The following is a 13,306-nucleotide window of genomic DNA, read 5'->3' on the forward strand; positions in this document are numbered from 1 at the left end:
AGACAGGCACATGAAAAGATGTTCAATAGCATTAACTATTTAAGAAATGCAAATTAAAAGCACAATGAGATACCACTACACACTTATCACAATGGTTAAAATAAAAAATAATGACAGCATTAAATGTTAGCAAGGATGTGAAGAAACTGGATCATTCATACATTGCTGGTGGGAATGTAAAATGCTACAGCCACTCTGGAAAAGAATTTGGCAATTTAAAAGAAACTAAGCATACAACTGCAATACATCTCAGCAACTGCATACTAGAGAAATGAAAATTTATGTTCACATAAAAACCTGTAAGTGAATATTTATAGCAGCTTTATTCATCATAGCCCCCAAATGGAAACAACCCAGATGTCCTTTAACAGGTGAATAGTTAAACAAACTGGTACATTCAGACCACGGAATATACATAGAGTATCCCTAATCCAAAAACCAGAAATCCAAAATGCTCCAAAATCCAAAACATTTTGCGTACCTACATGATACTCAAAGGAAATGCTCACTAAAGCACTTAGGGTTTCAGATTTTTGGCCTAGGGATGCTGAAGTGGTAAGTAAGTATATTGCCAATATTCCAAAACCCCCAAAAATCCAAAATCCAAGACACTTCTAGGCAGACACAGTGGCTCATGCCTGTAATCCCAGCACCTTGGGAGGCCAAGGCAGAAGGATCGCTTGAGGCCAGGAGTTAGAAACCAGCTTGGTTAACATAATGAGACTGTCTCTACAAAACAAAAAATCAAAAAATTAACCGAGCGTGGTGGTGCACACTTGCAGTCCCAGCTACTTGGGAGGCTGAGGTGGAAGGACTGCTTGGGCCCAGCAGGTCAAGGCTACAGTGAGCCATGATCCTGCCACTGCATTCCAGCCTAGGTGACAGAGCAAGGCCCTGTCTCAAAACCAACAAAACATTCCTACACCACATTTGGAGAGAAAAAAACCACAAAACCACACTTCTGGTCCCAAGCATTTTGCATGAAGAATACTCAACCTGTACTACTCAGCAGTAGAAAGGAACCAACTACTGATACACTTGGTAACTTGGATGAATCTCCAGAAAATTATGCTGAGTGGGGAAAAGTCAACCCCAACAGGTTATATACTGTATGATTCTAGTTATGTAATATTCTTCAAATGACAAAATTATAGAAATGGGGAATAGATTCGTGGGTTGCCAGGGGTTAAGAAACAGGTTGGAGGGCGGGGCAGGTATGGTGGCTCATACCTATAATCCCAGCACTTTGGGAGGCTGAGGCAAGCGGATCATGAGGTCAGGAGATCAAGACCACCCTGGCCAACATGGTGAAATCTTGTCTCTACTAAAAATACAAAAATTAGCTGGGCGTGGTGGCACGTGCCTGTAATCCCAGCTACTCAGGGTGAGGCAGGAGAATCCACTGAACCAGGGAGTTGGAGGCTGCAGTGAGCCAAGACGGCACCACTGCACTCCAGCCTGGCGAAAGGGTGAGACGCCGTCAAAAAAAAAAAAAAAAAAAAAAAAAAAAAAGAAACAGGTTGGGGGGGGGGATGGGTGTGGCTGTAAAAGGGCAACATAAGGGATCCTTGTGATGATGGAAATGTTCTGTACCTTGACTGTATCAATGTCAATAACCTGGGTGTTATATTGTACTAGTAGTTTTGGAAAATGTTACCATTGCAGGAAACTGGGAAAAGGGTACACCAGATCTCTGCATTATTTCTTACAAATGCATATGAATATACAATTATCAAAAAATAAAAAGTTTAATTTTTTTTAAAAGGCTGTTACATATAAGGATATGAGCTGTTCTCCACTGGTGGCAAGGAGGTGGGTGACGATAATTCATATGAAAAGGAGTATCTGAGTGAGTCACTTAAGCAAAGGAGAGGATACATGGAGAGAGAGATGGCTTGGGAGCCACTTTGTCCAGAGGCTTACTCTGCTATCAGAGAAAGAAAATTAAGGACTAGTCAAGCAAAGATACACAAATCTTAAGGCCCCACTCAGTATGGTTTCACTTCAAAAGTTACCCAGGGACCCCAGGTCCTATTATTTCTGTGGATACCACAGCCCTTAGCCCTTAAGAACTAACCAAACTAATGACTCAGCAATTTTACTCCCAGAGTAATAAAAACATGTCAACACAAAAACTTGTACACAAATGTTCACAGCAGTATTGCTTACAGTACCCAAAAGTAGAAACAACTTGACCACTAACTGATGAAAGGATAAATACAGCATGTACACACAACAGAATATTTGTCAATAAAAAGAAATGAAGTACAGATTCACGCTACAGCATGACCGAATCTGGTTTAGATATTTGTACCCTCCAAATCGCATGTTGAAATGTGATTCCCAATGTTGGAGGTGGGGCCTGGTGGGAGGTGATGGGGTCATAGGGGAGGATCCCTCACGAATGGCTTGGTCCCCTCCTCAGGGTTATGAATAAGCTCTTGTTCTGAGTTCATGCAAGATCTGTTTGTTTAGAAAAGCCCAGCACCTCCTCCCTCTCTCTCTTGCTCCCTCTCTCACCATTTGACACTCCTGCTCCCGCTTCGCCTTCCACCATGAGTGGAAGCTTCGCGAGGCTTCACCAGAAGCAGATGCTGGTGCTATGCTTTTTGTGCAACTTGCAGAACCATGAGCCAAATAAACCTCTTTTCTTTATAAATTACCCAGTCTCAGGTATTTCTTTACAGCAAGACAAAAGCAGCCAAACACAGCAGGTAACTCCACAGAGGCAGCAGATGAGTGGCTGCCTAGGTCTGGGGGATTTGGGGAAAAAGTGACTACTAACATGTATGGGGTTTCTTTTTGAGGTGATGAAAATGCTCTAAAATCGACTGTGATGATGGCTGCATTTAAAGAACCATTAAACTGTATACTTTAAAAGGATGAATTTTATGGCATGTGAATTTAATCTCAATAAAGGTATTATTTTTAAAAAGGAAAGACAGGATGGAAAGAGTGAGAGAGAGGGAAGGAGACAAAGGGAAAAAAGAAAGGAAAAAAGAACCTACCAGGTTGAAAAATTTTGTAGTAGGGACTATACGCCACATTTAATCCACCAAGCTTCACTGTGATTTCATAACGCCCAGCCTTGCGCACAGTGAAGGCCACTTTTACTACGTTGGAATTGGGCTCCTGAAGGACTTCCTGGGTCACCGGAATTTCCACTGCTAGCTCGACATGAGAGATGTGAACTCTTAGTCCCACAGGCCGATGTGCAGGGAAAGGCTGCCCGTTCTTATAGAATAACTGCCATGGGGAGAAGAAGGACACCTGTTAGCAAGCAGAGGGAAAAAACATTTCCTGTGTAGAGTGAGTGGGGAGACAGGAAGTAGCTGGCAGAGACCACACCAGCAAATCCCAGTACCTACTCTGTTCCTCACAGTCCTGCTCACAAAAACACAGAGAGAAACAAATCCCCTCAATACTCTAAAGAAAACCATTAAGTCATGAGCCAATTCTTAACTTGTTCAGAGGACAAGGGTAGAATTTACCACTAAATCAAGAAAATGTCCATTTTAACTTGCCACTTCTGAACCACCAATGCTGCCTCCTTGGTCTCACCAGCCCTTTATATTATCAGTGCTAACCCAAATCTAAAGGTAAGTTAGCCGGCAGCACTGGCAATGAGTGAACTAAAGCGTTACCAGACAAAGGGAGGAGGGGTTCACACTCTCAAGCCAAGCTTAATGCTACAGTGGAGAAGTCAATGCAGGAGTTGGGAAATTTTTTCTGTAAAGTGCCAGAGAGTAAATGTTTTGGCTTTGTGGGCCATACACAACGACTCAACTATCATAACTACTCAGGTGTGAAAACAGCCATAGTCAATATATGATGAATGGGTGTGGCTGTGTTCCAAGACAAATTTATTTAAAGAAACAGAAGGTGGGCCTGATTTGCTAATCCCTATCTATAATACTTATTCTTTTCTGTAATATTTTTCTTATTTTGAAAAGGTAACATTAAGCTTTATACTTCTTCAAAGCTAAGGACCTATTAAATCAAAATGACAGAGAAATTTGTGACTCTTCAGATAGTAGCAATTCACTAGTTCCTGGAAGAGGCTGAAAAACGAGAAAATGTTAACATTCCAGGCCAGCACCTGGCAGTGTTGAACTGGGCTCTGGAAAGCAAGTTACTCAGAAACCCCAATGGGTATGGAGACAGAAACATTCCCTTACATGCACTCGGAAGGCCATGCTGTGGCCCACCTCATAGGGGTCCTTCCAATCCCAGGAGACTTTGCAAGACCGGGGATCCAGGTAATTTCCCCGCACGTAGTCATAAATAGTCCGGTCCCCTCGGCGCTCGCGGTCCTCATTCTGGAGGAAGCTGACTACACGTGCGGCAAGCTCAAAGAGGAACTTAATTGTGAAGAAGAATGCAACCAAAGATACTGTGATTCCACCTATGCAAAAGAGAGAACACACAAACCGCCTGCCAGTTACTTACAGCTTTTCATTATGCAACAGGCCAGCCATTTCTCAAAAATTAAAGGAGGTCAGGATGAGACTGTAAGACTGCCAAAGAAACACTGCACTACCTCTGTGGATAAGAAAGGAACTTCTACACCAGGGGTCAGTAACTACAGTCCTCAGGCCAAAGCCCACCCACTGCCTATTTCGGTAAATAAAGTTCCATTGGGATACAGCCACACCCATCATTTATAAATTGTCTATGGCTACTTTTGCACCACACTGGCAGAGTTCAGTCATTGAAATGAGCCTTCGGAACCAAAAATATTTACTTTCTGGCCTTTTATAGAAAAAGTTTGCAAACTCTTGCTCTATATGAGCTGCATATAATGTCCGCCCTGCTCCCCATCTTCCTGCACTTCCTGGGCCCCCCACAGAAGCAGTAAAAAGGATGTGCCTTTGGTTCCCACCATTTCCTTCTTAAAGAATGCATTATTTGGGAGCCCTCCCCTCCCTTGTGTACTTGGCAAAAGTTTTCTCCAGTCCCCACCAGAGTTAGCAGTTCCCTTTTCTGGGCTCCTTCAAACTCCTGCACATTCATCTGGTATAACTTTTCTCCTCCTTGACCATTCCCCTTTATGTTATGAAAGCCTACTCCTTGAAGGCAGATTTTTGTCTTATTCAACTTTAGACTCCACAGTAAACAGTGTCTGGCATTGACTATAATTGCTCAATAAACCCAAATGAATGAATTCCAATGCCAACTCTGTGAAGGTACATTCTGGCACGACTAGAAATATTTTCAGCTCCATTTTCAAAGGGAAAAGAATAGGCAGAAAGGCAAAAAGGACCCAAGCAACCTTAACAAAAATATAATAGAGAGAGCTCTTTCCATAACGTACCAATAACGTAAAACATCAGGTCCCTTCAATGCCGACAGACAGCCGAGGATCACAGCTGCAGCTGTTAAAAGAAAACTTGTTTAGTTTTTCTCTCCAACTCTGTCTTATAGCTATCTCAGAGTAAGACAAAGTAGAGTGTATGGCGTAAGCCAAACAACTCTTTCTAGTCTAGAGCCTTACTATTCCTGTCCTCTTTCTAGCTTGACAGGTGCCCCATAATATATTTCAGAGAAACAAAGAGACTGCATCATTCCCCTTAAAGACTTCCAATCTACTGACCACTCTAGGAATACCACAAACAGCCACTTGCTTTATTGCTAATTTCAAAATGCAGTAACATGGCTTTCATCTTCTTAGATCCATACTTCCCAAGACAGTTTCCCTCCCTCATACAAAGTGGTGCTAATTAACACATGCAAAGAGGATAATGGAGTCACTTTCCCCTTATGTTTGCCTTCTGGAAGTAATTCAGCTAAGTAGAAATAGCTATATAAAATGTAGATTTTTTTTTAAAGCAAGTATCATTATCATCATGTTGGCATTATGTAATTAAAATGAACTCTGGGTCATCCCAATAATAAGCAGTGGGTCTGAAAGGGAAGTCATTTATGCTGTTACCAATCAGACAAACTAATGGGGCCTCTGGAAGATGAGCTCAGCAGAAAGACCAAGGAGAGGAACAAAATGAGACTGTACTTCTCATCCTGAGTCGTGCCTGTCAAGGTAGGAGTTTGAGGGAAGACTTTCACTGTTGTTAAACTTGTTTCCAGAATAAGACTTCAATCTTAATTACTCATTTGATCATGTGAACCAATAAAAGTACTGCCAAGGAAAAATGCAATGTATGCTAACGTTCGTATCTTATCACTGAGTCTGACCTTAGCACAGGCTGTATATGCTATTTGACAATACACTGAATTCACTCTTTCTTTTCAAGTCAGTGTACACTAAGGCTGTCAATGTTATCTTGACCCAGCACCTTTTATCAGCACTAGAATATTACGTAGAGACAAGATAGCTAAAAATTTCTAGGCTCAGATCTGGGAGGGACCAAAACAACTTTTTTTCAGGGTGTGTTTTTACACCTGATTGTGCTTGCTTAGTTCCTCTGATAACAATATACCCAATGGAACCCACAGAGAGTAGGTAATTTGAGGAATGACCGTCAAAAGTTTCATAGAAATCCTACTTAGAGTGATACCTAAAGTCCTACTAGAAAAGAAATCCACACTGCGAACATTAGAATTGTCACGTGGATGAAGGTGCTCCCAAAAGGGTCTATTACAGACAATATAAAGAGCCAAAATTTGGGATCACAACTACTGAACCTCCTTCCCAAACAAGTATCTCATCTCTTGGGACCCTATGCTGAATTAGCTGGGGACCCAACAGCTATCATCTCAAAAAGCTGCTACGATCTCTCAAAAAGCATCTGTCTGCACCTTACAGGATGCACTAGATGACTTGGTGGGACCAAAACTGGCAGTTTAACTGTCTTAGGTACTTCCTCAGCGGGATGCCATTCAATCTGACCCTAGATGTGAAATTTCTGGTCCTCAGGGAAGTTATAGCACTAAGCAAAGAAATGAAGTATATGTGGCTGGTGTTACAGATTTGTGGTCTTCTTAGAGGAATAAAAGCAGTGCCAAATGTATGGCTTGAGTCATGAGGACTAGAAAAATTCCCACCTACTATCTCTGACAACTACAACAACCTTTCTGTGAGAGACAGCAGACATGCAGTAATTGAGAAGCCTGGAGAACAATCCCAGGACTGCAAACTGTGTGACCTATCTAGGCTTCAGAATCTCATTGCTGTAAAAAGAGTTGCAATTTAATAATTTCTATGGTATCATCTCCTTTAGTATGATATGACTTCAATGCAACTCCCCACAGCCATCAAAGCTCTAGCCAAACAGCATAACAAATAGTATATGATAGAGGATAAGGGGACAGACTCTAGAGTTAGATTACCTGGCTTCAAATCCATGCCCCACCATTCATAATGTGACCCTGGACAAGTCATTTAATCTTTGTAAAGGAGTGCCAGTTTCCTTATATGTACCTCACAGGGTGCTGTGAGGATTAAATGAGTTAACACATGTAAGCAGCCTATAGTAGTGCCTGGCACACAGTGAGTTCTCAAAGTTTTAATGATTATTACAATTATTATCCATAGTAGCGCCAGTATCACTACTCCTTTACTTCAAAGCCGATAGGAAACTCCTCTCTACTGGCCCAAACTTTCTTCAAAGAGAAATGCATCTGAATTTCAAAAGGCATGGCTTCTATTACTGTCCCTAAACAGTCTGCATGGGAGTTCTTTATACTATTCTAATTTTATGCCTAAAAAACTTTACAATAAAGGGTTAAAAACTCATCCTAAAATAATTCGTCCAACAAATACTGAGTACTTACTTTTTTTTTTTTTTTGACGGAGTCTCACACTGTCACCCAGGCTGGAGTGCAGTGGCGTGATCTCGGCTCACTGAAAGCTCTGCCTCCCGGGTTCACGCCATTCTCCTGCCTCAGCCTCCCGAGTAGCTGGCACTACAAGGGCCTGCCACCATGCCCGGCTAATTTTTTGTATTTTTGGTAGAGACGAGGTTTCACCGTGTTAGCCAGGGTGGTCTCGATCTCATGACCTCGTGATCCACCCGCCTCAGCCTCCCAAATGCTGGGATTACAGGTGTGAGCCACCGTGCCCGGCCCTGAGTACTTACTTAACGTGCCAGGTACAGGAGGGACAAAGTAGAACATGAGAGCCACCGTCCAGTTATCATGAAGCTGGCAGTAATGAGCTTTACCTTGTGGAGTCCTCGGCCATTTTTCCCATCACTTATTTCTCAATCAAATCATCACTACTGATTTTCAAGATCAGCTAAACCTTCTCCAATGAGTCAGTTCTACATTTCTGCCCCACCTCTATTCATCATTTAAAACTCAACAGACCAATTACTACTTTGTCCCCAAACAACTGTCTTCTTGAAACCTCCTCATGACCAGGGAGTTAGCTCTATCAATTCATCACTGGCTGACATCAACTTTACAAAATGTCCCACTGCTCTACAACAGCTCTCAAACCACTCCCCACCCCCATAGTATTTACTGACCTCCCAGTTTCACCCATGGTCACATTCTGAATTTGCCTTCATTCTACATATTCCCCCTTTCTGGTTCCTCCTGAATTCTCTCAAAAGCCCTTCTAATTTTTTTTTTTTTTTTTTTTTTTTGAGACAGAGTCTTGCTCTGTTGCCTAAGCTGGAGTGCAGTGGCACAATCTCAGCTCTCTGCAACCTCTGCCTCCCGGGTTCAAGCAATTCTCCTGCCTCAGCCTCCTGAGTAGCTGGGATTACAGGTGCCCACCACCACGCCAGGCTAATTTTTTGTATTTTTTTTTTTTTTTTTTTTTAGTAGAGACAGGGTTTCACCATGTCAGCCAGGCTGGTCTTGAACTCCTGACCTCAAGTGAACCACCTGCCTTGGCTTCCCAAAGTGCTGGGATTACAAGCGTGAGCCACCACGCCCAGCCAGGCCTCCCTCCCTATTTTTGTCACTAAAATCACTTTTATTCCAGATCTTACCTCTGTTCTATAAGCATTTTCTGTAAGCATGTTCTGACCCTGTTGGGGGCTCTCTCTGCCCTGTATCTACTGCTACCCCCACCCCACGCTATTCTCCTTGGCCCCGGTTGCTATAATACCTCGTTATTCATCCTATGATCTATCCAAATTAGATCCTTTACACTTTTACATACAGCTCTGAAATGTCCCCTCTCCATTCCTTTTGAAAACTCATCTCCTCTGCCTAGAATATCCTCCTTCCTTTTATTCTCTACACATGGAACATCTCCTGATCCTAAGGTCTAGGAAAAATCCTATCCACTGTCTCCAAAATCTTCCCTAATACTAAATTTAGAAATTCCTTCCCTCTTGTAAATTTCCATAGAACATTGTTTTTATTTATCTTATAGCACTTTTCTTTTCTTTTCTTTTTTTTTGTGGGGGGGATGGAGTTTCACTCTTGTTGCCCAAGCTGGAGTGCAATGGCGTGATCTCAGCTCACCACAACCTCCACCTCTGGGTTCAAGCGATTCTCCTGCCTCAGCCTCCTGAGTAGCTGGGATTACAGGCATGCACCACCATGCCCGGCTAATTTTGTATTTTTAGTAGAGATGGGGTTTCTCCATGTTGGTCAGGCTGATCTCAAACTCCCAACCTGAGGTGATCCGCCCACCTCAGCCTCCCAAAGTGCTGGGATTACAGGCATGAGCCACCATGCCCGGCCTAGCACTTTTATTCTTTTAGTCTCGTTTTTTCATTTTAGAGTGGTAATGAATAGTCTTAAAAATCCTCCAGGCTGGGCACGGTGGCTCATGTCTGTAATCCCAGCAATTTGGGAGGCTGAGGTGGGAAGATCACTTGAGCTCAGGAGTTTGAGACCAGTCTGGGCAATATAGTGGGACCTCACCTCTACTAAAATTTGAAAACGAATTCGCTGGGCGTGCTGGCACACACCTATATCCAAACTACTGGTGGCAGGGAGGGCATCTGAGGCAGGAGGATCCCTTGAGCCCAGGAGGTTGAGGCTGCAGTGAGCCCTGATGGCATCACTGCACTGCACTCCAACTGCGCAACAGAGCAAGACCCTGTCTCAAAAAAAAAAAAAAAAAAAAAAAAGCTGCAAAGAAACCAACATATAGTAACTTCAATAAATATGAATAAGATCAAATGTCTGTCCTTTTCTTTGTCCAGAATGTCTAAGGATCAGGAATTTTCCAGATGGGATCTTCCTTGTAGATAGAGTTTGAAAGGATTTCTCTAATTAACAGTATACTCACTTGAGCCAGGGGTTGTAAGTTCCTCAACCTAGAAGTTGCCAATTTAATTCAGTTCAACAAGCAGGTATCAAATGCCCACCACTGGGGTTGCAGATTCCCATGCATGGTATTTTTCTACAGCAGTTTCTACAGCACCCTCTACTTTTTGCTATTCATATTTTTCCTGTATGAAATTATTTTGGAACTTTCCCAAATCTAATTCCAGTACAAACAAGTATGTAAGGCTCTACCGTACTATTTCATCCAATTGTTATATGAGTATTTTGTGTGTTTTCAAGTTCATCTCTTTAGTGTCTTTGACCTTTATAAATACGACATATTGTGATACTTTAAGCTAGAAGAAAAATATGACAGTAGTAAATTAACAACTTTCTACCCACTTATTGAGTCACTTATCACAGGCCAAACACTGCCTTCAGTGCTTTACATATGTTAGCCTAAGTAACTGTCACCACAACAACTTGGTAAGATGAATACTATTATTCTCGTTTTATGGATTTTTTTTTTTTTTAAGCTGGGCTTAAGGTTGCTGAACATCTCACATTGGGGTAAGTGACAGAGTTGAGATTCAAGCCTGGCTGGGAAAGCCTAGCAGGGCATGGCGGCTCATACCTGTAATCCCAGCACTTTGGGAAGCCAAGGCAGGAGGATCACTTGAGCTCAAGAGCTTGGGACCAGCCTGAGCAACATGGCAAAACCCCGTCTCTACAAAAAATACAAATAAAAAATTAGGATGTCATAGTGCACGCCTGTAGTCCCAGCTACTTGGGAGGCTAAGGCGGGAGGACTGCTTGAGCCTAGGAGGTCAAGGCTGCAGTGAGCCATGATTGTGCTACTGCACTCCAGCGTGGTTGACAGAGAAAGACCCTGTCTCCATTTAAAAAAAAAAAAAAAAAAAAAAGCCTACGTCTAACTCTGAAGCTCAATGCTCTTAACCTCTACTGTGAATCATGAAAAAGAATAGTCATAAGGATAGTGAAGTATTTGGGGAAAAAAAGATTTATGAAAACAGGTAAAACAAAGCATGAGAAAGCACTATCAAATCTTACTGTGAGGAATCTCACAGCAAGGCTAAAATTAGAAAGATAAACTCTTATGGCTCTTTTTTAACCTTTTGAAATATAAATAAAGCATGACAAAGAAAAGTGGAATGCAATGCCAATTCTCTAGTGCAGAAATATCACTTGCTTACGAAGGATCCTGGTCTGGTTGCTTAATACTATAGCATTTTGGCTCACATTACCTACAAAAGGGGAAAAATACTTGAAAATATCTGTCTCAAGGGACGTTAGAAAGTTGATTAACATACATATCTAAAATCCTCTGCTTTTTTGTAGTATAAAGATTTTTAATTACAGTAGCAACTAAATTGTAGCCCCAACATTGAAAACCAGTTGTGAAAAAGTCATTTCCCAAAAATGGAGAACTGGTTTCTTCATATTTAAAATTGCTCTGCTGGGGACAAAGTCAATTCTCACTGCAACTGTATACTTTAACAGCTATCCCTTGCTGAAAAGGCTCAGGAATTGGTCACTGGATCCATGTTCTACATCCCAATAACTAAAGCTTAACTCAGTCTGTTACCTTACCTTTAAACGAGGGCCCATGTTCTGAGAACCAAGTAGAGCACTCCTATTCACCAAAGCAGATAACTTTTGGCCCCTTTCACCTTGTCTTCCAACTTCCACATGAAAGAAAAACGCCACGAGGTCAACAGAAAGGGTCTATCCATCAGACTTTGTCACAGTAACCAGGTCAGTGTTTCTGGGATGAACTGGATGAATTCCAGGGTAGAGAAATATAGCCCAAGAATATATCATTCCTGGACTTCTCTCTAGTGCAGGGTGCAATCGACTGCCAAAGGATGCCCCAGGATCCTGTCCAAAAAAGAAAACAGGGTTAGTTGGAACAGGTTTTTATTTCTGAAAAAGATTCCTCAGAAAAAAAACACAGAGAAGGTAGAACAGGCAGTGGAAACCCTGGGACACTAAAAATAACCAAGAATTGGTAAACTCTGACCAAGCATTCTCAATTAAAACTCCACACAGTTTCCTTGAGGCCTCTCTCCAACTCCACAAGAAAAGTCAACTGGCAACCTCACTGTCTATAACTATGTCTTCAGCTGAGAAGTGCCAGAGCTTCCTTCAGTTCAGTGTCCCCAAATACTTCCCTATCCTTATGACTTTATTCTTTTTCATGATTCAGCGTAGAGGTTAAGAGCATTGAGCTTCAGAATTAGACAGTTTTTTTGTTTTTCTTCTTGTTTTGAGACAGGGTCTTTGTCTGTCACCCAGGTTGGAGTGCAGTGGCATGATTACAGCTCACTGCAGCCTTGACCTCCTGGGCTCAAGCCATCCTCCCGCCTCAGCCTCCCAAGTAGCTGGGACTACAGGCGTGCACTACCGCACCTGGCTAATTTTTTGTGTTTTTTGTAGAGACGGGGTTTTGCCATGTTGCTCAGGCTAGTCTCGAACTCCTAAGCTCAAGAAATCCTCCTGCCTTGGCCTCCCAAAGTGCTGGGATTACAGGTGTGAGTCCATTCTTCAGTAGAAGCAAACTAGGCCACAGACTTTTAAAGAGTAACCTTCGGCACAACCACATACCCAGTTTGAATATAATGGGGCTGCAGCACAGGGTCTGGAGCAACCACGAAGACAAGTGAGATGAAAGCATAGGCAGAACCAGGTTACGCACGGCCTTATATGCCATGATAAGGAATCGAGACAATATTCAGCTGGAAAGGAGAAACCTCCAAAGAGCTTTAAAGCCCAATCTATCAGCCTATGCAGTCTGCTCCCTTCGTGCCCACATACGCATTTCCAAGACATGCTTAAATAAAGTTGATTTTATATTTAAAACAGTAAAATCTGCTACTACGAGTCAGGGGAAAATCTGTGAACTTTCAAAATAAAGTCACTAAATAAAGTCCAGTAAAGTCAGTTTATAACTCTCGAAGATATTCATGAACCAAAAATGTAGCAGAAAGGGGGTTTATGGCAATGCATACACAAACAGCCACCATAAGACAAATGAGAAGAGACTACTAATTAGTAAATGAAGAGACAGTCTTACCATATGGCAGGAACTGTTCTCAGTGCTTCATACATATAAACTCACAGATACAATTATCCCTATTTTAACACAGATACAATT

At 42.1% G+C, this 13,306-nt stretch overlaps 1 protein-coding gene across 10 annotated transcripts in view; it reads right to left on the reverse strand.

The window, feature by feature from the left end:
- Window positions 1-13,306, reverse strand: part of AREL1 (apoptosis resistant E3 ubiquitin protein ligase 1) — a 52,334-nt gene that overhangs the window by 19,177 nt on the left and 19,851 nt on the right. For 7 of the 10 annotated variants that reach the window (XM_054448437.2, XM_054448442.2, XM_063651856.1 and 4 more), the window contains exons 2-5: window positions 11,743-12,030; window positions 5,315-5,375; window positions 4,179-4,405; window positions 3,009-3,246 (exon numbers count right to left, since the gene is read on the reverse strand). In XM_054448437.2, coding sequence (XP_054304412.2) covers window positions 3,009-3,246; window positions 4,179-4,405; window positions 5,315-5,330 — 481 coding nt within the window. In that variant the 5' untranslated portion in view covers window positions 5,331-5,375; window positions 11,743-12,030. Of the gene's footprint in view, window positions 1-3,008; window positions 3,247-4,178; window positions 4,406-5,314; window positions 5,376-10,765; window positions 10,859-11,742; window positions 12,031-13,306 lie in introns of all 10 variants that reach the window. The other 3 variants (XM_054448439.2, XM_063651857.1, XM_063651860.1) reach the window with 1 other exon arrangement.

The sequence above is a fragment of the Pongo pygmaeus genome, chromosome 15 (genome assembly GCF_028885625.2).
Source record: "Pongo pygmaeus isolate AG05252 chromosome 15, NHGRI_mPonPyg2-v2.0_pri, whole genome shotgun sequence".
In the NCBI taxonomy this organism is placed as follows: domain Eukaryota; kingdom Metazoa; phylum Chordata; class Mammalia; order Primates; family Hominidae; genus Pongo; species Pongo pygmaeus.